We start from the raw sequence: 26169 nt of genomic DNA, 5'->3' as shown, positions 1-26169 counted from the left end.
TCTCCATTGGCTCCCTTGTCAAAACTTAGTTGACTGTGTATGCATGAGTTTATTTCTGGGATCTCTATTCTGTTCCATTGGTTTATGCATCTGTTTTTATGCCATTACCATAATGTTTTGGTTAATATAGCTTTGTAATAGAGTTTGAAATTAAGAAGTGTGGTTCCTCCAGCTTTGTTCTTTGTCAACATTGTTTTGGCTACTCAGGGTCTTTAATGCGAATACACCACATTAACAGAATGAAAGATAAAAATTATTATCTCAACAGATATAGAAAAAGCATTTGACAAAATTCAACATCCATTCATGAATAAAACTCTCAACAAATTAGGTTTAGAAGGAACGTACGTCAACACAATATAGGCCATATGTGACAAGTCCATAGCTAACATCATACTCATACTTATCATACTCAAGCTTAAAGCTTTTCCTCTAAGATGAAGAACAAGACAAGGATGTTCCCCCTCACCACTTCTATTCAACACAGTACTGGAAGACTTACCCAGAGCAATTAAGAAAGAAAAAAGTCATCCAAATCAGAAGGGAAGAAGTAAAATTGTGTCTGTTTGCAGATGACAGAATATTATATTTAGAAAACCCTAAAGGCTCTATCAAAACACTGTTAGAATAAAAAGGTTCAGCAAAGTTGCAGGATAAAAAATCAATGCACAAAAATCAGTTGTGTTTCTGTACACTAGCAATGAACTAGCTGAAAGAGAAATTAAGAAAATGACCCCATTTATAGCACCATCAAAAAGAGCAAAATAGGGCTTCCCTCGTGGCGCAGTGGTTGGGAGTTCGCCTGCTGATGCGGGGGACGCGTGTTCGTGCCCCGGTCCAGGAGGATCCCGCATGCCGCGGAGCGGCTGAGCCCGTGTGCCGTGGCCTCTGGGCCTGCGCGTCCGGAGCCTGTGCTCCGTGGAGGGAGGGGCCGTGGCAGTGAGAGGCCTGCGTGCCGCAAAAAAAAAAAAAAAAAAAAAAAAAAAAAAAAAAGAGCAATAAATTTAACGAAGGAGGTGAAAGACATGTACACTGAAAACTATGACACCAGTGAAAGAAACTGAAGATGACACAAATAAGCTGAAAGACATTTCATGTTCATGAATTGGAAGAATTAATATTGTTAAAATGTCCATACCCCTAAAGCAATCTACAGATTGATTGTAATTCCTATCAAAATTCCATTGGCATTTTTCGCAGAAATACAAAAGAAAACCTAAAATTTGTTTGCAACCACCAAAGACTGTGCATTTCTAACAAGCACCGAAGTGATGCCAATGAAGCTGGTCCAGGAACCACATCTTGAATAGCATGGACTAGGTTTTTCTTCAAAGAGGCAACTGAGTTGATTTGCTGATTATTATTTGTTTCTTCAAACTGAACAAGTTTAAAATATAACAAATTAGTTGTTAAATACAATTAAAGCTACAATAGTTAGAACATTTGGGATTTGTACTGGAATACAGAGAAATAACAAAGGAACAGAATTTTTAAAACCCAGAAATGGTCAAAATAATAGGTAAATTGCATTGTTTTTAAAAATCAGTGAAGAAAAAATACATTATTCAATAAGTGATGTTGGAACAACTACCTAACCACCTGTAATACACCAAAACAAAGTGTAGATAAATTAAATAATTAGGTGGAAAGTTAAAGCCATAAAATTAAAACCCTAAAATTACTTGAAGGAAATACGGACAATTAGTCATATAATCAAAGAGAAAGGATTCTAAGGGTTTCAGAAAGAAGTTTTTTTTCAGAATATTTAGTTCACAATACTGACGGAAATAGAAATACTTGTCTCCAATTTTTTTCAAAGCCTATAATTTTTATTTTTATAAATTGCACTTGGTTATGTTTTTCAAATAAGCTTGTTTTTTTTTAAATAGTGTTTTGTCCTTTCATTATGGTTCATATGCTTTCTTTTATCTCTTTAAGAGTTTTACATATTTTATACTTTACAATTGTTTTTATAGTGTCTTTCTGATTTTTCCATCAACTCAAGATTAAAACTTTGTTTCCTATGCTTGTTGAGCTTCTCTTATGTTGGGTCATTTCCTTACATGGTTTTAAAATTCTTTCCCTCAATTTATGTTCATGAAGATTGATTTTTCTGTGGAATTCCATGTTACCTTGTTTATGAAAGTATTCCTACAGAGGGTTTTGTGCTTCCTTATGCTGGGACCCAGGCATTTTAATGATGTCTCAGTTTGGGATTCTTGTATTTGGTGGGTAGTATCTAGGTGTTACACAGTCTTGGAGTTTGGGTTTTTTACAAGAAATTCTTTGAGTTCCGTGGAGATGACAATCTCCCTACCTCTTTCTTTGAGTTGTTGGGTAGCATTTTCCTTATCCTCGCTTCACCCTTCACAATTTGATGGTTCCAGCTTTACTTAATGTTCTCATTTCCAACTTCCTACCACAAGGTAGAAATGTCTAAAGGTCTACATCTTCTACTAATGCTTGGGCATTAAAATTCATCCCACTGCCTATATGGCCTATGTCTGAGCCTCAAAACCTTCCAGGAGCCACATATTAGCTAATTTTTTCGACTTTGGTTCCCTTTTCATTTCTGGTGACAGGATTTTCTTTTTTCCCTCCCCTTCCTTCCATATTTTTCCCTCAATTTCTAGCTCAGTAATTTACTAAAATTTTTTGTTTTATTTCTTTCCAGCGTGCCATTTCCCCATCATTTTTAGTAAGTTTTATATTAGTTTTGTAATAAATAAATATCTTGAAAAATGGAGCAAAGTATAGAATTCTATTTAAAAGTCTTTTTTTTGGCTTAAAATAAATACTTGAAATGATTATAACAACACAAAGGTAATTGTAATGTTTTCTTTTCAGAGGGCAGCAAAAATCTAAACTAAAATCCTGTGTATATTTGGGCTGGTAATTTAAGCTCATTTATAAAATAAGGATTAAAATCTAGACTTTTAGGGTTGTTACAAACATTAAATTTTAAAATGAATAAAAAAATCATTTAATACAGAGCTTTGCATAAGTGCTCAATAATTAGAGCTAATACTGTTATTGGTAGAATGCCACCTACTACAGAAACCAAAGATAAAAGAAATATCAAAGAGTATATTTTACATTCAAGAAAAGTAATAACATTTCCGTTTGATATTTTCCAATAAAAATAAACTTACCTTTTGTATTAGGTATGACTTTAATCTTTAAAGTATGAGATTTCCCCAGATCAATGTATTTCAGGACATTGAGGGATAGTGAATCATCATGTTGTTGAAACCAGTAATTACACGGTTTTGAACGTATGTTCCATGTTCGTCCATCCCTTTGCCCAAAGTTGTATAAGAACCAAGAGCCTTGTAGAAAGGTCATATTGTGGGGTACTGTTTCAGGCATGGTAGCGATAGCTAAAGCATTCTCATTATCTAAAATCCTTGTGATCAGGAAGCTGCTGTAACCGGGAATCACCACAGTCTTTTCTATATCCGAATCTTGAAATGAGGAAGTAACACCTGAAGCTAAAACAGGAATGATTTGGTATAAAATAAAACAGCCAATGTTCTCCAAGTAATACTGGTGGACATAACTGAGGAATACACTAGTTGAGTTTTTAAATTATGGTCTTAGCTAGAGGACACATTTGCCAGATTTCAGGTTATAATTCAAATTATTTTGTAGAAAGTGTATTGCAAATATGCCAAGCACAGTTTTTACTGTGAAACTAGTTCTATAAAATTCTCAGCAGGAAAAAAAACACATAGCGCTAAGTAATTATAAGAAATCTGATTTCTTTACCATAGAACTGGTAAGAGCCTTAATAACCCAGAGTCTTTATTGTGATTTTATAAGAGAAGGATAATGTAGCTAGTGTTTTCCCTAGGGCCTAAAGATCTGCCTATTACATAGCAGATGCTCAATAAATAGTTGTTGAATAAATGAATAATTGATTGCTTAAGAAGAGCATGAAGATTTAGAAGAAAAGAGGCTTGAGAGCAGGACCATAAGGAACACCATCATGTAAAAATGGGAAGGAAAAAAAAACTCCACAAAGGAAACAAAGAAGAAATGACTGGAGAAAATCCATCAGAGAGGATATGAGGGAAGCCAAAAGATGGCTGTTTGAAGGAGAGAGAAGTCATCATTTTTAAATGTTTTTGAAACATGTCAACAATGATACTCACCTCATTCTGAAAAAATAAGTAGAAGTAGTCAGAAGAGAATCTCATAATTCCCTTTATTATGCACACACGCTCTAATTTTTCCCATTTCAACAAACCAGCAAAAATCCTTTCCTACATTCCCTCCAACTACCACATCATTTCTCTCCTCCCCTTCATTGTGAAATTCCCTGAAAGGGCTGCCTTTATTCACTATCTTCAATTCCTCGCCTCTCAGAAGTTTATAAACCTAACCCAATCAGACTTTTGTCTACATGACTCCACCCAACAATAGCTTTTATCAAGGTTACCAATGACTTGACACAGATCCATTGGGCACTTTTCTCTCCTCATCTTACCTCACCTCTTGGCAGCATGTAGCACAGCATCATCATTCCCTCCTTCTTGAAGTACCTTCTTCACTTGGTTTCTGAGACATGCTCTCTCTTAGTTCTTCTCCTAGCAGAGCATCTGGTCTTCCTGTTCTCTGACCACTAACTGTTGGACCTCAGACTTTTTCGTTTCTATACCTACACTAGCTTTCCCAGTGATCTCATCTGATCTCATAGCATTAACTATCATATATGCTGACCACTTGATTCCCCCCCCTTTTTTGAGATATAACTGATATATAACATTAGTTTCAGGTGTACAACACAATTCAGTATTTGTATATATTGCAAAATAATAACCACAAAAATCTAGCTAACATCCATCACCACACACAGTTACAACATTTTTTCTCGTGAGGAAAATTTTTAAGATCTACTCTCTTAACAACTTTTAAATATACAATGCAGTGTTAGCTATAGTCACCATGTTTTACATTACATTCCTATGACTTATTTATTTTATAATTACAAGTTTATACCTTTTGATCCCTTCACCGAACCCCCACCTCTGGCAACTACCAATCTATTCTGAGTTTATTTATTTGTTGTTTGCTTGTTTTTAGATTTCACATATAAGTGACGTCATACAGTATTTGTCTTCCTCTGTCTGACTTATCTCACAATAATGCCCTCAAAATTCATCCATGTTGTTGCAAATGGCAAGATTTCCTCCTTTTTTATGGTTGAATAATATTTTAATGTATATATATATGAACACACCCAATTTTCTTTTTTTTTTCTTTTTTTTTTTTTTTTTTGTGGTACGCGGGCCTCTCACTGTTGTGGCCTCTCCCGTTGCAGAGCACAGGCTCCGGACGCGCAGGCTCAGCGGCCATGGCTCACGGGCCTAGCTGCTCCGTGGCATGTGGGATCTTCCCAGACCGGGGCACAAACCCGTGTCCCCTGCATCGGCAGGTGGACTCTCAACCACTGCGCCACCAGGGAAGCCCCCAATTTTCTTTATCCATTCATCTATCAATGGACACAGGTTGCTTCTATATCTTGGCTACTGTAAATAATGTTGCAATGAACAAGAGGGAGTATATATCTTTTCACGTTAGCATGCTCATTTTCTGTGGATAAATACTCAGGTGTGGAATTGATTGATCATATGGTAGTTCTATTTTTAATTTTTTGAGGAACCTTTATGTTGTCTCCCATAGTGACTGCACCAATTTACATTCCCACCAACAGTGCACAAGGATTCCCTTTTCTACACATCCTCCCCAACAATTTTTATTTCCTGTCTTTTTTTTTAATATTTATTTATTTGGTTGCACTGAGTCTTAGTTGCAGCTCCAGGGTTCCTTAGTTGTGGCTCACCAGCTCCTTAGATGCGGCATGGGGGCTCCTTTCTTGTGGCATGTGAACTCGTAGTTGCAGCATGCATGTGGGATCTAGTTCCCTGACCAGGGATCGAACCTGGGCCTCCTGTTGGGAGCACAGAGTCTTATCCACTGCACCACCAGGGAAGGTGAAGGTATGTATTTACTGGTGGATAAATACATACCTGCACCAAAGAATGTATATGTTAAGGCCGAATACATACCACCTTATGTATTAAGGTGGATAGGTATGTATTTATTGGCAGTTTGTTAATTGTTTCCTAGGTGTTTTATACTTTCTCTGTTCCTTTCTTCTTTTGCTCTCTTTCTTTGTGATTTGATGATTTTCTGTGGTTATCTGTAGTGGCTTAGATTCCTGTTTGTTTTGGGTATCTACTATAGGTTTTTGCTTTGTGGTTACCACCGGGCTTACATAAAACAACTTATATTTATAATAGTCTATTTTAAGTTGATAACAACTTAAGTTTGAATGCATTCTAGGGCTCTACATTTCTATCCCCCCCAATTTATGTTTTTGATATCACAATTTACATATTTTTATCTTGTGTATCCATTAACTAATCATTGTAGTTAGTTTTTTTACTACCTTTGTCTTTAACTTTCATTCTAGCTTTATAAGTGATTAACTACCACATTTACAACATAAGATTATTCTAAATTTTACTATATATTTGCCTTTACCAGTGAAATTTATACTTTCACACATTTTCCTATTACTGATTAGCTCTCTTTTGTTTCACCTTAAAGAAATTCCTGTAACATTTCATGTAAAGCCAGTCTAGGATGATGAACTCATTTGGTTTTTGCTTGTCTGGAAAACTCTTTATCTCTCCTTCAATTCTCCATGACAAAGTTGCTGGTAGATAGATATACTTGGTTGGCAATATTTTCTTTCAGAACTTTGACTATATCATGTCATTCCCTTCTGATGTGCAAAGTTTCGGTTGAAAAATCTGCTGATAGTCTTATGGGGGCATTCTACTGTAGGTAACGAGTTATTTTTCTCTTGCCACTTTTAAGATTCTCTTCTGGTCTTTAACTTTTGACACTTTAATTATAATGTGTCTTGGTGTGGGTCTCCCTGGGTTCATCTTATTTGGAACTCTATAGGCTTCCTGGATCTGGATGTCTGTTTCTTTCCCCAGGTTATAGAAGTTTTCAGCCATTATTTATTCAAATAATTTTTCTGCTCCTTTCTCTCTCTCTTCTCCTTCTGACTGTTCAAATGTATTTCTCCAGTCCAGAGATCTTTCCTGAACTCCAGAATTGTCTTTCTATATATCTACCTTATTTCTCCACTTGGATGAGTAACAGACATCTTATATTTAATAGGATCTCTCACCTGATTATTGCAATAGCCTCTTAAGTGATTTCTCTGCTTTCCTTCTTGCCCTCTCTGTCACATGCCCAGTCTGTTCTCAACAGAGCAGCTAGTTCAATCATGTCACTTTCTGCTCAAAACACTCCAAAGCCTTGCCATTTACTCAGAGTAAAACCCAAATCCTTATAATAAACTATACTAACTTTTGCTATGTATCTATCATATAATCCTTTGAAATAGAAATATGCTACATGACAGTGATTCAAAATTATTTCATTACGTAGGGTAAAGTCTGGACTTCTTGACTTTTCTCACTGTTCCTGAGCACTGTTAAAGACAAAATAACATCATATTATAGAAATAAATGATAGGTATTACTATTGATGAAATATCAATGAAGTGATAGCTAGGTTTCATTATATTAGAAATAAAGAATTCCTCCAGGAATCTAAGTATATGTAGACTTCTGTAGATTACCAATTGGACTAAATTTTGAAATCTATTGTTCTATAAAAGAGCATGAACACTTTTCCCAAAAGATAATTTCTCATTTTCCCCAGCCATCAGAGAGATATATTACTACACTTACTTTGTAATTGAAGAGTAAGCTTATAGGAGAAATTTCCAGCTTGATTAATGGAAAGGGAACTAGACAAACAAGAGCTTTCATTCACTTCCTCTATTCCAAAAGGGTCTATAATTTCTGCAATAACTGACGACAAAAATCCTTTAGGCGTGTTATGTTGCAATATCTTTCTTATGTAAGCTGTTCCAGTTTTCCTAAAAACAAACCAACAAACATCATGCAACTTGGGTAAAACAGTGGCTTAAATTAACAAGTTCATAACCATATAATTTATAAATAAAATTTACCACAAATGGCTAACAAATGAATATTTGAGTAACATTTGTTCAACCTCATTAGTAATCAATGAAATGTCAATTACAGCAATGGGATATGATTTTTCACCTATCAAATTAGGAAAGGTTTTTTAAAGGCAGAGTTTAATAGTGGTAAGAATTTAGTGGAGATAGGCACTAATGGGATTGTAAACTGGTACAAGATTCCTAGAAAGCAATTTGACATTATGCATTAAGAGCTCTAATATTATTTTTTTCACACTCTGAGTCCATAAATCTACCGATAGGTCTCTATCCTAAGGAAAGAACTTGAAACACAGAGGGGGAGGGGGAGAAAAGCTTTCCATACAAAGATGTTCATCACAGCATTATGATAAAAGCTAGAAATAAAAATGCCAACAATAGGAAAATTAAGTAAATGATAATACCTGATCTACCTAGGCAAAATACATCTATTAAAATGCTACTTACAAAGAGTTTTTAATTACCTAAGGAAAGTGGTCACATTATAATGTCAAAATGAAAGAAGCATAGTGAAGAATGTTGAAATGCATGTTGAAAAGGACTAATCAGTAATTCATCAAGGTGTTAACAGTCATGATTTCAATTGTCTTCTTTATATTTGCCTTTTAGGAAATTTCTACAGTGAGCATGTTCTTTATAATCAAGAAAAAACATCCATTTTTAAAACGTTAAGCTAAGATATCCATGTGCAAAAAATAAATCTACACAGAGACCTTACACCCTTCACAAACAATTTAACTCAAAATAAATTACAGACTTAAACATAAAATGCAAAACTCTAAAACTCCTAGAAGAGAACATAGGAGAAAACCTAGATGAACTTGGGTATGGCGATGACTTTTTAGATACAACGCTAGGGACACAATCCATGAAAGAAAAAAATTGACAAGCCATACTTTATTAAATTAAAAACTTCTGCTCTGTGAAAGACACTGTCAAGAGAATTAGAAGACAAGCCATAGACTGGGAGAAAACAGTTGTGAAAAACATATCTGACAAAGGACTGTTATCTAAAATAAACTGTAGGGGAGGAATAAAACCTCTTTTTCCTCTACCCTCCTAGGTTCTGTGCCTGGGACCCTAGAAATTAAACTGATGAAAGCCAGATTAACAATAAAAAACGAACACTTGATTAATGTGTGTCATGCTTACACAGGGGAGACACCTCAGTGATGAGTAACTCAAAGGGGTGGTTGGAACCTGGAGCTTGTCTAGCATCTTAATAAAGAACAATAAATTTGTGGAGAAGTGACAAGACAAAGAAAAAGGGGCTAAGGCTTTTAGGGGTGGCAAACAGTGAAAAAGTAAATATATGGGAGAAACTATTGGAAGATAAGGTTGTTTTTAGTAATGCTTGTTATGCAGGTTCCTCTCAGTGTCTCTGAACTGGTAAGAGTCTCCAGTTGTCTCTGGTGATTAGGAATCATCCTGCCTTTCTTGGTAGAGAGGTGGAAGGCAAGGGATTTTTTCATATGTCTGCTTCTTCTTAATTGCCTTAGGCTAAAAATAATCTTTATGCCAAAGTGGTATATTTTGGATTGCCATATGCCAATCCCCTACAATACAAACAACTCTTAAAACTCAACAGTAAGAAAAGAAACAGCCCAGTTAAAAAGTGGGCAAAAGGTCTAAATAGGCACCTCACGGAAGAAAACATGCAGATGGCAAATAAACATATGAAAAGATGCTTATATGCATGATATATCATCGGGAAATACAAATTAAAACAACGAGATACCACTATACGCTTATTAGAATGGCAAAAGTCCAAAATATTGACACCACCGAATATTGGTGAGGATGTAGAGCAAGAGGAACTCTCATTTATTGCTGGTGGGAATGCAAAATGGTACAGCCACTTTGAAAGCCACTTACCATATGATCCAGCAATCAAATTCCTTTGTATCTATGCAAATGAGTTAAACACAAAACCTGAACAAGGATGTTTATGGCATCATTATTCAAAATTGCCCAAACTTGGAAGCAGCCAAGATGTCCTTCAGTAGGTGAATGGATAAAAAAACTGTGGTACATCCAGACAATGGAATGTCATTCAGTGGTAAACAGAAATGAGTTATCAAGTCATGAAAAGATATGAAGGAAGCTGAAATGCATATTACTAAGTGAAAGAAGCTAATCTGAAAAGCTACACACTGTGTGATTCCAACTGTATGACATTCTGAAAAAGGCAAAACTATGGAGACAGTATAGATGTCAGGGGTTAGTGGGGATGGATGGATGAAGATGCAGAGCAGAGAGGACTTTTAGGGCAGTGAAAGTATTCTGTATGATATTAATAGTATAAGGTGGATACGTGTCATTACATAATTGTCAAAAGCCATAGAATGTGCAACACCAAGAGTGAACCCTAATGTAAACTATGGGCTTCAGGTGACTGATGATGTGTCAGTACAGGTTCATGGATTGTAACAAATGTGCCTACATTATATTATAGTATAGTGTCCTACACTATGGTGTAGGACATCAATAGTGAGGGGGGTATGTGTGGAGAGGGGGTATATGGGAACTCTACTTTCTGATCAGTTTTGCTGTGATCCTAAAACTTCTCTTAAAAAGTAAAGTTTATTACCGTAATTTAAAAAAATTAACCTCTTTGTATCTGAAGTCATTGACCAATAGCCAGGCTATTACTGAACCTGTCTTCCCACTTCTCCCACCACTGGCGAGTTAAATGAGCCTCTTGTACTCAAGTGTCTAGGATGGCTTTTGGGGGTAATCAAGCTCCAGTCTTCCAGGAGAGGTAAGAAGTCAGCTTTTAAAGGAGGGAATGGGGTTTGGGCAATGAAGGATGGGCTTAAAATTAGGAGTCAGGGAGTTCCTGAGGTGGAGAGGAATATCTGTTGAGGGGGGAAAACACTGCAAAAAGACAATTACCATCAAACTTAACTGCCTGTAATGCTAAGCTCCCATTCCAGTACCCATGCTGTTTCCCCAGCCCACTGCCCTCACCCCATGCCAATGAAGCTGCTTTAATCAAGGTTACTACAGCCTGGAATGTTGCCACATCCAAAGGTCACTTCACTTCTTTGTTTTATTTTACTCAGTCTCTCAGCTGCATGGGTCACAGTGGTCCACTCCATACTTTCCAAAACACCCACCTCCCTTGGCTTATAGGATCCCACATTTCCCTGGTTTTTCTCCTATCTCACTGGCTGCTCCGTCCTGGTTTTCTTGGCTGGGGCCTCCTCTTCTGCCTAATCTCTCTTCCTGGAGTGCCCAAGGCCTTTTCTTCCCTACAGACATCCATTTATACAGGAACAACTGTCAAATGAAGAGCTCCTGCTCTGACCCTGTGTGCTATGCATTAGTACATCCATGCAACTGCCAACTTCACATCTTCACTTGGGTACCTAACAGGCATTTCAAAATTAGTATTTCTAATATGGAACTCTCACTCACCCTGAGTAACTCTGCATTCCTCGTCTCATAAAATGACAGCATGATCTACCTAGCTGCAAACCAAAAACCTAAATAGTTCTTGATTGCTCTCTTGCTAATACCCACACCAGGCAATCTGTCATCAAATCCTGTCTTTTCTCAAATGCACCTGCTTCAACTGCCTTCATTTCTCACCTGTATTACCTCAATAGCTTTCCAAGGAGCCTGGAAACTTTGACTTCTCATTCTGTCCTATACTTTTCACAGCAGAGTGATCTTTTCGAAAATAAAAATAATTTCACTCTCCTATGTAAAACTCTCCAATGGCTTCCCCTGGCACCAAGAATAACACGGTAAACTCCTCATGCAGCCCACGATGCCTTATACGGTCTGGCATTTACCTACCCCCTCGCTCACCTTCCACCACACCATCTTACTCTGCACCATCCACACCAGCCTCCTTCCTGTTTATTAAATACACCCACGTATTTTCTTGCCTGACTGCATTTACACTTGCAATTTCTTTTGCCTGGAAAGCTCTTCGTTCTTTGTTCTCAGCTGTTTGCTTATCCTTCTCACTCCCTCTGTCACCGTGTTTACTTTCTTCATAGCATGTATTAGATCTAAAACTATTTTGTTTTTTGCTTACCTGTTTATCATCTGTCTCTCTTCATTAGAATGTCACCTCCATGCGGGCAAGGACCTTGTCTATCTTATTCACCACTATATTCCCGGTCTTAGCATAAGACTTGATGTGAAATAGTCACTCAATAATATTCATGGAATTAACAAATAGCTTTATCAAAACTTTGTGTAAATGTTGATGCTGTTTTCTTTCTGAGCAGTTTAGTAGAATTATTGACATTAAGTTATCACTTTTAGGATTTTGTGGAGATTTTTAAAAACAATTGACCTTGTTATGAAATGAGAGAAGTTCCTTCTCAATACTTCACCATTTGTGGAACGACTATACTTCCCATTACCAAGCAGATATAGATTTTTTATCTGTGAGTATATAATCAACTCCCACTGTGGAAAGGATTTTGATTCAGTATCCAACATCTCGTAGGTAGTGCCCCCAAAATCCAAAATCTTTGCTAATGTTCTGAATCCCTTGTGTTCCACCACTGAATCTTTCTTTAAACCATTTTTAGAAATTGAAGTATAGTTAATTTACAATGTTGTGTTAATTTCAGGGGTACAGCAAAGTAATTCAGTTATATATATATATATATTTTTTTCAGATTATTTTCCATCATAGGTTATTACAAGATATTGAATGTAGTTTCCTGTGCTATACAGTAGGTTCTTGTTGTTTGTCTGTTTCCATCATCTAACCTTAGTTCCTCTTATTCCTCAAATTCTCTTTTGAATTCCAAGAGACTGTCATTTCCACACTGCATGATTCCTCACCCGACAGTCTGTCTACCACAAGTACCTGTCTTCTTAAGCACAATATGAGAACCTCAGATTCCCTCACAATAATAAGACAAGATGTGGCTGGATGTGGCACACAGAAGACAAGCATAGATGTGTTTTATAAAGCAAAGAGCCAGGCAATAGAGTAAAGGAATGGAAATTACTCTGGATCCATTGCCCTGTTGAGTCTACCTCCCAAATATCTCTCAAATCAATCCATTCCTCTCCATTTCTACTATCAACATCTTAGACTGAAACACGAAAAATTTTAGCCTATACTATTGCAAAATCCTTCTAACTGCTCTCAGTGCATCCACAGTTGTTACCCTCTACTTCCTTCTCCCCATCTCAGCAGAGTGGTATTCTAAACAAAAGCTAGGCCATTTGAGATAAATGGGAGTTTATGAGTTTAAAAAGAAGATGGTACGAATAAATTCAAATACATTGGGTTGGCCAAAAAGTTCATTCGGCTTTTTCCATAACTCTCCAGTTAAAAGACAGAGATTGGCTAAAAAATAGCCCACAAAACCTATGTATGTTTTTTATGAGAGATACATAAGGAAGGTGGCAGTAAAAGAATCAAAATCATATACTAGACAAATATTACCCAAAGAAGGCTAGTGCAACTACATGAATAACAGATTAAAAACAACAAAAATAAAACAAAAACCTTGGTAACAACAAAAAAATAATCTGATTGAAAAGTGAGCAAAGGACTTAATTAGACATTTCTACAAAGAAGATATACAGATGGCCAATAAGCACATTAAAAGATGCTCAACATCACTAATAATTAGAGAAATGGAAATCAAAACCACAAGATATCATTAGAATGGCTATTATAAAATAAAAAAATAGAGAATAAAAAATGTTGGCAAAGATGTGGAGAAATTAGAACCCTTGTACATTGTTGGTGGGAATACAAAATGGTGCAGCTGCTGTGGAAAATGGTATGGAGTTTCCTCAAAATATTAAACATAGAATTACCATATGATATAGCAATTCCACTTCTTGGTATACCCAAAATAACTGAAAGTATGGTCTCGGAGAGATAGCTGTACACCCATGTTCATAGCGACATTATTCAGAATAGCCAAAAAGTGGAAGCAACCCATGCCCATCAATAGAGGAATGGATAAGCAAAATGTGGCATATGCATACAACAGAATATTATTGTCTTAAAAATGAAGGAAATTCTGTCACATGCTATAACATGGATGAACTTTAAGGACAGTATGCTAATTGAAATAAGCCAGTCTCAAAAGATATGTACTGTATGATTCCACCTATGTAACTGATCTAGGTGTATCCACAATTGTTCATAGTCAAATTCACAGAGACAGAAAGTAGAACAGAGGTTGCCAGAGGCTGTGGGGAGAGGGGAATGGGGAATGAACTGTTTAGTGGGCACAGTTTCAGTTGGGGAAGATGAGATAGTTCTGGAGATGGATAGTGGCAATGGTTGCACAACCATGTGAATATACTTAATGTCACAGAACTGCACTCTTAAAAATGGTTAAAATGGTAAATTTTATGTTATGCATATTTTACTACAACCAAAGTACTATAATGCAAAAAAGCATTAAAATATAAAAATAATAATTAAATACCAATAAAATGTTCAACTCATCAAGAAGATGTAACAATTCTAAACTTATATGTATCTAATAACAGCCTCAAAATATATAAGGCAAAATTGACAGAAGTACAAAAGAAACTGACAAATTCAATATCACATCAGAAAATTTTAACATAACTCAATAATTGATAGGTCATACAGAAAAAAAATCAGTAAGGATACAGAAGATTGAAAAATCACAATTAACAAGATTAATCTAACAAATAAATACTAACATTGCACTCAACAATGTATGAAATGTATAAACAGATAATACACAATGACCAAGATAGGTTTATTCCATGACTTCAAGTCTGGTTCAGCAATAAATCCATAATATAATTTACAACATTAAGTAAAAAGTTAAAGGGAAAAAATCTATAGATAAGCTCAATAGATACAGAAGAAACATTTAAAAACAAAAATAAAACACCTGTTAAACTGAAAAAAAGATAACTGTCTATAAATGAAAAAGAGTTTTAAAAATGTATGGAAAAGATAATCCGTGATGGTGAAATGTTTAAAACATTTTTTTAAAAGTCAGGAACAAGGAAGCCCACTGTTATGGTCTGAATGTCTGTATCCCTCTAAAATTCCTATGTTGAAAACCTAAAGCCCAAAGTGATGGTATTCAGAGGTGAGGCTTTTGGGAGGTGATTTAGGTCATGAGGGTGAAGGCTTTGTGAATCAGTTTACTACCTTTTTAAAAGGGGCTCCAGAGCAATCCCCTGCCCCCTTCAACTATGCGAGGACAGGGCAAGAAGTTGGCAGTCTACAACCAGAAGAGAGCTTGCACAGAACCCAACCATGCTGGCACCCTAATCTTAGACTTCCAGTCTTCAGAACTATGAGAAATACATTTCTGTTGTTTATAAGCCATCCAGTCTTTGATATTTGATTATAGCAGCCTGAACGGACTGACACCCACTATCTTCATTTCTATTTAATGAGCTCCTAGATACTGTGACAGAAAAAAAATGTATAATATGCTAAGAAATGTTAAAGAAACAAATTATTTGCAGGTGATGTGATTATCTGCTTAGAAAAATATTTACCTCTACTCAGAAAATCCAAAAGAATATATAGAAAAAGTACTGGAATCATCAAAAGAATGTAGCAAATTTGAAACATTTAAGATTGCTGCACAAGGGCTTCCCTGGAGACACAGTGGTTGAGACTCCACCTGCCAATGCAGGGGAAATGGGTTTGAGCCCTGGTCCGGGAAGATACCACATGCCGCGGATCAACTAAGCCCGTGTGCCACACCTACTGAGCCTGTGCTCTAGAGCCCGTGAGCCACAACTACTGAGCCCACATGCTGCAACTACTGAAGGCCGCATGCCTAAAGCCCGTGCTCTGCAACAAGAGAAACCACCACAATGAGAAGCCCGTGCACCACAGTGAAGAGTACCCCCGCTCACTGCAATCAGAGAAAGCCCGTGCGCAGCAACGAAGACCCAATGCAGCCAAAAATAAATGAAAAAAATAATTAAAAAAAAAAAGATTGTTACACAAAAGTCAATTACAAGACATCTGCTTTTGCTTTCAACGCAGAAAGAAGCAACCCAACAAGAAACAAAACAGATAAATCACTAAGTCATCATTTTCCTTAAGCCATCAGATAACTAAAGTCACAAGATAACCAACTAACCTGAAATCCAAGGGAATAAGCCATTCTGAGGAGAATCTGAACACAGGAACAGTCTCACTTATGGAAGAGCATGAGAGGGAGAAACAGTGCTGGCCACAAAAGAAGCAAGTAAGAAATAGCTAAAATTGTAAAAAACTGTCAAAGGCCAAGTATGGGCTGGTATGTGAGTCTGGAAATGCTGGGGCATCTTTCAAAACGGAGCCTGTACTCACTTGCAAGCTCCTTCCCATGGGTTTCCCTGGACGCTCAGGAGAAGATGGGGCAGGGAATAGACCAGACAGTCCCTGCTGGTGGTGCAGGCATCAAGGGAGTGTGGGAGACGTCACTGTGGGGAGTGGGTGGAGAGGATGGGAGCAAGCATCACTCGCTTCCCTGAACCTTCTTTCATAAGAAGCAAAAGCCTTAAGCTACAGGAGGTTGGGCATTCAACAGTTGCACACAGGTCTCAAAAGAGGTGATCCAGGCTGGGGAGAAGTGCTTGGGGGGTGCTGGCACTGAAGCCCTGGCTCCCTCCCTCCCTCTTATCCCCTACACAGCAGAAGCCTGAAGCTACTGAGAGAGAGGAAGCAAAGCCACCCATCACTGGGGCACAGGCAAAGACACATTATGGATAAGGGAAGCTAAAATGATAACTCTCTATCCTTATGGAGAGTCAGGGAGCTGTCTTGGGCCTGAAATTCTAGGAGAACAAATAGAGTTATCCTGCTGCAGGAAGAATCAGAAATCTCCACCTAAGATCTAACTGCAGGTACAAGGCAGAATTTGGCTGCAAGAGGTAATTTTTATTAACAGGTTGTTGTGCTTTTTTTTCTTAATGGAACTTGACAAGCTGAATCTAACATTTAAATGCAAGAACAAAGGCCAAGAAAATCCAAGAGGGGGTGCTATTCATAGGAGTTACCTGGTTAGAGAAATTTTGTCATTGTGATCTAGGGAAGGGCAAATACAGCAATGAAGGAGAAGAGAGACAGAGACAGATTGATGTACATGTGGAACTAGGATATATCACAGGGGTGACATTGCAGATCAGGGGGAAAGATGGGTCTTGTTTGCACAATTGGTTATCTATATATATAAAAAAAGAAAGAAATCAGATTCCCACTTCATACTACACTCAACATCAATTCTAGACAGATTAAAAACTTTAAAATACAAAGCAAAAGTTAAAAACTACAAGACAAAATAGGAGAATAGCGAAATAGATTGTGGTATATTCATATGAGTGAATACAGACACATACATCAATAGCAAATCATTTTTAAAGCATATGGGGTAATTTAAAAAGCATAAGGTTGTATGAAAAAGGCAAGTCACAGGAAAAGGTATACATTGCTAAGTAACACATCTGGCAAAACTAAACTATATATATATATATATATTTTTTTTTTTTTTTTACGGTATGAGGGCCTCTCACTGTTGTGGCCCCTCCCATCGCAGAGCACAGGCTCCGGACGCGCAGGCTCAGCGGCCATAGCTCACGGGCCCAGCCGCTCCGCGGCATGTGGGATCTTCCCGGACCGGGGCACGAACCCGTGTCCCCTGCATCAACAGGCGGACTCTCAACCACTGCGCCACCAGGGAAGCCCTAAACAATATATTTTGATACACATATATGTTAAAGCTATAGAGAAACATTTCTTAAAATGTTTACACAAAATTCAAAGTAATGCTTATTTCTGAGGAGGCAGAGTGTTGGGGTGGGGAAGAGGCAGCAAAGCAAAGGAAAACTACACAGAAGCACAGCTGGAAGGGTGCAGGGGCCCCAAAAGAGTGGAAGACTTCCCGAGGCCCAGAGGTGACGGGGGCAGTTGTCTCCAGGTAGAAGTGTCACCCCCATCAGCAGACCTCTTGTCCCTTTATCTCACCTCCATTTTCTCACCCAAACTCTGGAAGGGGCTGGAAACCATCAGCTATGAGGGAGGGGGGATATGAATCTAAAAATAATAATAATGAGGAAATTCTCCACCTTCCCACATTCCAGGCTCCCCAGGCTGGGTCCGGCTAAAACAGGGGCCGGAAAACAAACTTAACTTGGATAAGGATTTGAAGTTTCTTAAAACACTGGGCAGGAACGGAGTCATGTGGTAATTGACTGACTTAGACTTTTTTAAGCTAAGGAAATATTTATTTACTCTCTAAGGGAAAAACTATGGGACTTGCTGATACTTCATCTAGAGGCAGAAAGGAAATAGGTCCACAGAGGTGGTCTGAAGAGACAGGAGGAAAAAAAAGTTGACATCCAGCTGATTCAGTAAACAAATTACACATAATTGATCTGGTTATTCACCTAATTTGAAGCCTTCAATGCTTCCCCCTCCCTTAGAATAACATCCACATTCCCTACTGGGACTCAGAAGGCCCCACCTGACCTGGTCTCGAATGACTTTTCTCCTTGGCTCACAACACTGAAGTCACTCTGGTTTTTCTTGGGCTTCTCAAGCACACGTCATGCTCCTTTTGGCCTGGGGGCCTTTTCCACTCTGTGCTCTCAGGCTGGAACCTTCCCCCCACCCGATCCCCTTCCTTCATCCTCATTTTCCTGATCTCATCATAAGCACCACTGCCTCTGGGAAACCTTCCAAGATCCTCCAAATAAGGGCTCAACCCCCCGGAACTCACTCTCTCAATGCTCCATGCTCCTCTGTTGCAGACTTACATCAACAGTAATTACACAACTGTCTCTGTCCTGTGCTAGAATACAAGTTCCAGGAGTACCTGGGTTTGAACGTCTTCCTCACTCTCTATCATAGCACCTTCCAGAGTACCTTGTTAGATAACTATTTGTGGAAGAGAAGAATGAAGGGTTCACCCTGCTTCTCCTTCTGACTATCTAGATATCTGCCTTTGGCCCACAGCTGACCTCATAACTTCCGGCTCCCACAACCTTGACCTTCCTGCTTGAAGTCCCACTTGCTTCCAGTTCCCTGATCCTGGCTCTTTGCTCCCATTTCCTTCCTCGGAGATGCTCATTCTCTAGTTTCTGTGCAAGTGGAGCACAGTTATTGAATTTGATCACAGAACATGCTGTGCTGGTTTTCAAATATTCTGATTCTTTAGAGAATTATCATATGCTTTTAAAAATAATTAGGATATAAGAAATTGATATTAATGTTGAGATGATGTTAATCATATGTTAATTTTAAAGAGTGATTCTCTATGTTTTCTACAAGGACCTACCTATGTAAACATGCACTAATTGATCTGGAATATCACACATCCAAAAGCCATCAAAAACAAATAGTTCTAGGTGATCACAGATACTTTTCTCAGAGGCTGAAGGTTCTACAGTCTTTGTGGAAGAAAACCCTAATACCAGCATTTGCTATATTATGTTTGATTCTTTTCCCCATCTCTACCTCTGAGTGAGCTGTCCCATAGAGCTGGAGTTGTTGGCTATGGGACAAGATCCTAGTTGACAGCCCAAAGCATGTATAATAGATTTCAACCTGGTGGAACAGGGCTAACCACTTTGGAGATAGGTGAGTTTCTGGTAATCTGAAACTGTTTCTTTTCTGGTTGTTAGATGTGGGGGTGAGGGGTTATAGAATTTATATTGTTTTCCAAAGAAAGATTTCAGGCCTTAAAGGAAGCTTTCAGGGTCCCTGGCTCTTGCCAACATCTTCGAAGTAAGCGTTCCTCAGAACTCTGCATATCTTGCCATGCAGTATTTCTTGCAGAATGGCCTCCTCTACGTTAGATGTGCTTGTCTTTAGGACATATGACAACTGCCATGGGAGTGAACTCAGAGGATAAGCAGTATCCAGTGTAGCCCAGACATTTTTGATACTCAGGACGACAAACACACATTTCTTTAGCCTGACCAGATGGTGCTGACATAACTGGCCCCATGTTTCTCAAACTGGGGCATAGTGCAAGGCACCTTAGAGTCTATAAGTAAATGTATTTGGCCTCGCGAGGTCTCCAAAAAAGACTTACTCTCCTTGACTAGGAAGATTACTCCAAAAGATAGGCTCAAAATTTAGAATATCAATACTGGTGTGCAATCTAAGTAAAATGTGAAGATAATCAGTACCTACCTGGAGTGTATCAATTTTCCAAGGTGAATGTCATTGAATTTCTTGGTGTATATACTTTCCTTTGGTTCATTCTCGGGCACATATGCATAAAAGATCATTTCATTTAAGGTGATATACTGTGGAGCAAGGACAGTCTCAAAGCCCATGTCAGGAGCCTGGAACACGAAAAAAGAAAGTACTGAATTTAAACGAGTTTAAATTTCCATTATGGCAAAATGAAAATAAGATTTGCTTCCAGTTCACATCAAAACAATACTGCTTTGCTTATCAATAGGAGGACTAGTTCAACACATTCTGTCTGAATGTCCACGCATGTGCAAGGGAAAACACACTTTTCTGTTGAGGAGGAAAAGAAATTCTGAGTTCAGTTTAAGATTCCCACGTAGAAGACTGCAGTGGGAGATGTGAATGTCTTGTCTTGTGTGTGTGGGAGGAGTCTGGAGGCGCAGATTCTAGAATTCAGTTCCTATTTGGAGTTTTCTGTAAGCGAGGGGCAGGGAAGAACCTCTCGTCACTTGAGAGCTGCCCCCCTCGCCCCGCAATCTCACGCTGGTGACTCTGCACAGCTGCCGCTGAGTCCCCAACACTGGTGGTTCACAAGGCTTTCCCTCACTGTCAACACGGGCACCTTTGGACCAGATTTCTGACCCACAGGTCTTCTTTCCAACACACCCTTCTCTGATCCTGATCTTGTCCAGATTTGGGAACTTGCAGGGGTGAGAAGACAGGTAGGGACCAGCCCCCAGGGGGATGCTGGAGTCGCCCTTGTTGCTATGACAGGAGGAGGGGTGGTAGATGGTACAGACTGGTTGGGACGCCACCATCAAGTAGTGCCTTCCAGACCCATTTTCTGTCATGCCTTTTCCTCTGGCCTCTAAAAGTTGGGAACCCACGGAGAAGAGAGAGTGGGAAACAGATGCCAGGAGAATACATGTGGGACTGAACAGATGGCTTAAGGAGTCTTGAAAATTACTGACAATGCTTTAAGGGTTCTGCATGACACTCTAGACTGGGAGTGGCAAGAACATCCCATGGAAAGAATGTGCAAGTCCAGGGAAAGGCCGCAGAATGACTGAAAGCTTGCTGCCTGATTCGATGTCTGATTCCAGTGACTAACCCGTGATGTGTGTAATTTGGGGTGAATTATTTAGCCTCCGTGCACTTCACTTTCCTTATGGGTAAAATGAGGGTAAATAATTGTTATAAAGATTAAGTGTTCATGACAGTGCCTGGCACCTAGTCGGAGCCAAATAAGGTCTAGGGATCGTTTGTATCCAGAGACATATGTATAGTTTTTTTAGGGAGAGGGAGGTCGTAATATTGAGAGTAAGTTCCTTGAACTCACTCGCCCTGAGTATAAAACCCCCCACTGGCTTTTGATTTAATAATTTAAACTTTCACATAAGAGAACTAAGACATTTCCTACAAATTGTGAAGTTAGTGAAAATTGAGGTAACTGCTTTTGTGGTTAGTGCTACCCTCCCGCTCACGTGATTTGATTTATTTCTATGCAGAGCCACACAACAGATGGGCAAATAAATACACAAGGAGTCGCGTGATGGCATCTTACTGTCACTAGAAAGTTCCACTTTACTCTCTACAAATATCGCGGACAGACAGGGAAGTTAAAACACCATGTTCTGAACCGCAGTTAAAACAGAGTCATCCTTGAGTCCTCCTTTATTCTGTTTCCTTTAAGCCAAAGGGCAGGTTTTATTAAGTCCCAGTCAAAAAATAGGTTTGATTCTTTGCTGATACATTGATGAAAATTCATTATTAATTATTATTAATTCATGATTATGTGCCCCGTGATGAGTTCTTAGGCATATATACCTTCATAAGTGGCACATTATACATTAAAATTATTAGAAAAATCTGCATGAAGTATCTTCTGTGACACACATAACACCTTTCTCTGTTAGCATTAGAAAAGGAAGAAACAAGGGGGCAGGGTTAATATGAAAGAAGAAAGGTCAAATATTGGGAAAAAACAGAACTCATGTTTCTTCAAGGTCAACCTTGAGAGGCAGAGAGTCAAACCCACCATGGATCTGGGTTGGATCTAGCTTAGAATATCTGGTGGTTTGTTGTGAAGACATTTATATGAAGATATTCTGGGTGGATATAAATCTATATAGCTCTGTATGTGACTTGAAAGATTTTGGAGATGTTCCCTGATATATGGAGGTTTTTCCTTTAGTTAAATAGAGCAAAGAGCATTAATAAGAGTTTGTAAGGAAAACACTTTCCCATTTCCACTTAAAACAAGACAAACTGTTTCAATGCATTATATCACTGACCTGTCCAAAAATACCTTTAGAATTTCCAAAGGCAGCAAGTGACCCACCAGCTTCAAAATGATCCGGAGTCAGTTTATGTATGAATCCCATGTGGTCATAGTATAATGTGAAAATTTTATCAGAAATAGATCCAATTTTACTATATCTTCCTAACCCTGTTAGGAAAGGAACAGACATCTCTTGATATTGATACGATACAACTAGAGAACTTTAAAAGCTATACCTTATAAAAACTCTATTTAAACTAAGAGGTGGGAGAAGGGCTCTGAGACTCCAGAATTAGCAAAATTCATGATAGTCTTTGGTAAGTCCTTGGAAAGTCTTTTTCAAGCTCCATTTCATTACAGAACCTGTTCGCTGAAGTAGGTGAAGGACAGAGTGAGGGGGTGTCTAGAAATATAGAGGAAAAGAGGTTAGCTCCTCCGGCAGTGGGTTCTCTTCCTAACACTGAAATCAGACTCCTGAGTAGGTAGAAGGCAGTGAGAAAATAACCCTTGGGGAGGCAAGGGGGAATTATCAGTAGAGACCACTGGGTCATTAGGTATACTAGGATTAATATGTTGAACCAAACTTGGTGTTTTGCGTTTCTCTTGTGTCTTAGGGCAACGTGTTGAGAGGAACTGGCAGTCATCTGGTGATACAGCAACATTCACTGAACCAAACACTGATCCAGACAAAGAAAGTGTCCCCTCTCCTGGATGGAGGATGGAGACAGAGTGAACGCTGAGGTTTCAGGATGCGAAAGGTTGATTTCCAACCCCTCCCCCCACCAAGCTCCCTAATCCTCCCTAGTTTCTCCTGTCCTGACCCCTAAACACTGGAGTGCCCCAGGACTCAGTTCTTAGATATCTTCTACCATTATTTCTGGAGATCTCATCCAGTTCCAGGATTTTACTTTATTTTTTTAAATTAATTTTTATTGGAGTATAGTTGCTTTACAACGTTGTGTTAGTTTCTGCTGTACAGCAAAGTGAATCAGCTATACGTATACATAAATCTCCTCTTTTCTGCATTTCCTTCCCATTTAGGTCGCCACAGAGCACTGAGTAGAGTTCCCTGTGCTATACAGGAGGTTCTCATTAGTTATCTATTTTATATGTAGTAGTATATATACGTCAATCCCAATTTCGCAATTCATCCCACCTCCCCTTCCCCCCTTGATATCCATAAATTTGTTCTCTATGTCTGTGTCTCTATTTCTGCTTTCAGGATTTTAAATCCATTTTTATGTGGATGATTCCCAAATTTAAACCTCCCATCTCATTCTCTTCCCTGAACTCCAGACTTATCTAACTGCCTAATGACATCTCCATATGCATGTCAGCCAAGCATCTCACATGGAACTCATCCCAAACGGAACTCCCAATCCTCACATTAAACCCCCTCCATCCTCAGCCTTCCTCATTTCCAGTAAGGGCAACTGTGTTATTCCTGCTGCTCAGTCCAAAAACCATACAGCCATTCTTAATTCCTCTCTTCCTCTCACACCCTGTGTCTAATCCATCAGCAAATCCTACTGACGTCAGCCTCAAAAAATATATATATAGAACGCAGCCACTTCTCACCACAATCACCCTGGACAAGCCAATATATATATTTATTTATTGTGAAATTTAGAATGAGGAATGAGCTCATGCAATTATGGAGGCTGAGAAGTTCTATGATCTGCTGTCTGTAAGGTAGAGAACCAAAGGCCCAAGCACCAGGGGAGCTGATAGTGTAACTCCCAGTTGAAGCCCAAAGGCCTGAGAACTGGGTTTGTGGGGTGGGAGGGCAGGAGAAAACTGATGATGTCCAAGCTCAAGCTGGCGGGCAAGAAGCAAAAGGGGTGAATTCCTCTTGCCTCCACCTTTTTGTTCTACTTAGGCCCTTAAGAGATTGGATGATGCCCACCCATACTGAGGAGGACAGTCTATGGATTCAAATGTTAATCTCATCCAGATACACCCTCACGGCCACACACAGAAATAATGTTTAATCTGGGCACCCCTTGGCCCAGTCAAGCTGACACATCAAATTAACCATTACAATTGTTAAGGTTCAATATGCCATATTTCATCTATAAACATAAGATACACTTTTTTTTCCTTCACATTTTCACATCGTGGAAATGGAGATATTTTATAATTGATCTGTCTTATAATCATTGTCCAATAGGTGGCACTCACGCCATAATAGTCAATTGGCTACACATGTATTATACTTTGTCTCCGCTCTTTATACTGTCATCACTTTACTGAATCACTGGTATAATACATGCTGAGCTTTAATGCTGCTTAAAATGCCTTAAAATATTACATTATAATCTGGTATTGAAACAAAATTATTATGGGTTCAGCAAGAGAGAAAAACAAAGCAGGGCATAGATTTATCAATAAAGCAAAAGTCGCTAAAGAATTACCACACTGCCACATTTTCTTGTAGAACAATCACCAAGTATTTTATAAGACCTAAGAAAAAAGAAACCTACAAGTAGATGAAATGACATTATGTTTTACTATGGAGATACACATGAAATTATTGCCTTATCACACAGAACGCTGGGGAAATGTCAGCACAGTCCATGCATCATCCACGATCACTGTTAAAACACTGTGTTAAAGTTTAACTGGAAGAGTTTTTCCTTTCTTTGTGTTAATAGAACAAAGTGCATCTTACACTCAATGAAGCTCACATTTGATGAAATATGTTTACAACATTCTTCTGTTGGTTTTGCATATGAACAACTAGTTGAGTTGGTTCTTAGGTAATATTTTTCTCTGAAAGTTCTTTAAAAGAATATGTGATATTCATTGTTGTAGCAGAAAAATCCAAGGCTGCCTTGATGTTTTGCTGTGCTTTAAAAATTCTTTTTTTTCTTGGCTGCATTTGATCTTCATTGCTGTGCACGGGCTTTCTCTAGTTGCGGCGAGTGTAGGCTCTTCTTCGTTGTGATGTGCGGGCTTCTCACTGTGGTGGCTTCTCTTGTTGCAGAGCATGGGCTCAGTAGTTGTGGCTCATGGGCCCTAGAACGTGCAGACTTCAGTAGTTGTGGTGCACGGGCTCTAGAGCACAGGCTCAGTAGTTGTGGCACACAGGCTTAGTTGCTCAGCGGCATGTGGGATCTTCCCAGACCAGGACTCAAACCTGTGTCCCCTGCATTGGCAGGCGGATTCTTAACCACTGTGCCACCAGGGGAGTCCCTGGCTTTACATTTTCTATTTCAAATAATTCAGAAGTGTTTTTGCTTTTATTATTGGTTTTGCTTTTAGTGAAAAAAATTAATGTTTTATCAATTTTGGTTTCCTTTATTCTTCCTATTTTCAGTATTTATACATCCATTCATTCATATCAGAGGGGTACAATGTGCCAGGAAGAGAAATACAGAGCCACCACCTTTGTTCATCACTGAAAATCCCTACCACTTGCAATTTCTCAATCTTTAGCATCTATATTTGTCATCCGAGATTCTTTCTAATTATTTATTCATTCTATATGTGGACATGTTTCTATAGTTTATATCTATAATTTTTAATAATTTATATTGCCAATTTAGTTTAGTTTTCTGAGGTATTAAATATTTTTACTATTTTCAAAGTAATCTTGCTTAGTCTATGTTGACTTCTGTTTCATAATATGTGTTTATTCTCTATTTGCCCATTCCCCTGGATCCATTCTCAGACTTCCTCTTC

The 26169-nt window shown here is 38.4% G+C and overlaps 1 protein-coding gene across 1 annotated transcript in view; it reads right to left on the bottom strand.

Moving 5' to 3' along the window:
* The window catches only part of CATSPERB (cation channel sperm associated auxiliary subunit beta), a 131561-nt gene that overhangs the window by 28174 nt on the left and 77218 nt on the right, over nucleotides 1-26169 (bottom strand). Inside the window, exons 15-18 of the mRNA XM_033850710.2 lie at nucleotides 22499-22653; nucleotides 20199-20353; nucleotides 7779-7969; nucleotides 3153-3491 (exon numbers count right to left, since the gene is read on the bottom strand). Coding sequence (XP_033706601.2) covers nucleotides 3153-3491; nucleotides 7779-7969; nucleotides 20199-20353; nucleotides 22499-22653 — 840 coding nt within the window. The remainder of the gene's footprint in view (nucleotides 1-3152; nucleotides 3492-7778; nucleotides 7970-20198; nucleotides 20354-22498; nucleotides 22654-26169) is intronic.

This window comes from Tursiops truncatus, chromosome 2 (genome assembly GCF_011762595.2).
Source record: "Tursiops truncatus isolate mTurTru1 chromosome 2, mTurTru1.mat.Y, whole genome shotgun sequence".
Taxonomy (NCBI): Eukaryota; Metazoa; Chordata; class Mammalia; order Artiodactyla; family Delphinidae; genus Tursiops; species Tursiops truncatus.
The sequence above is the reverse complement of the archived record's forward strand: the minus strand, read 5'-3'. Positions and strand labels throughout refer to the sequence as shown.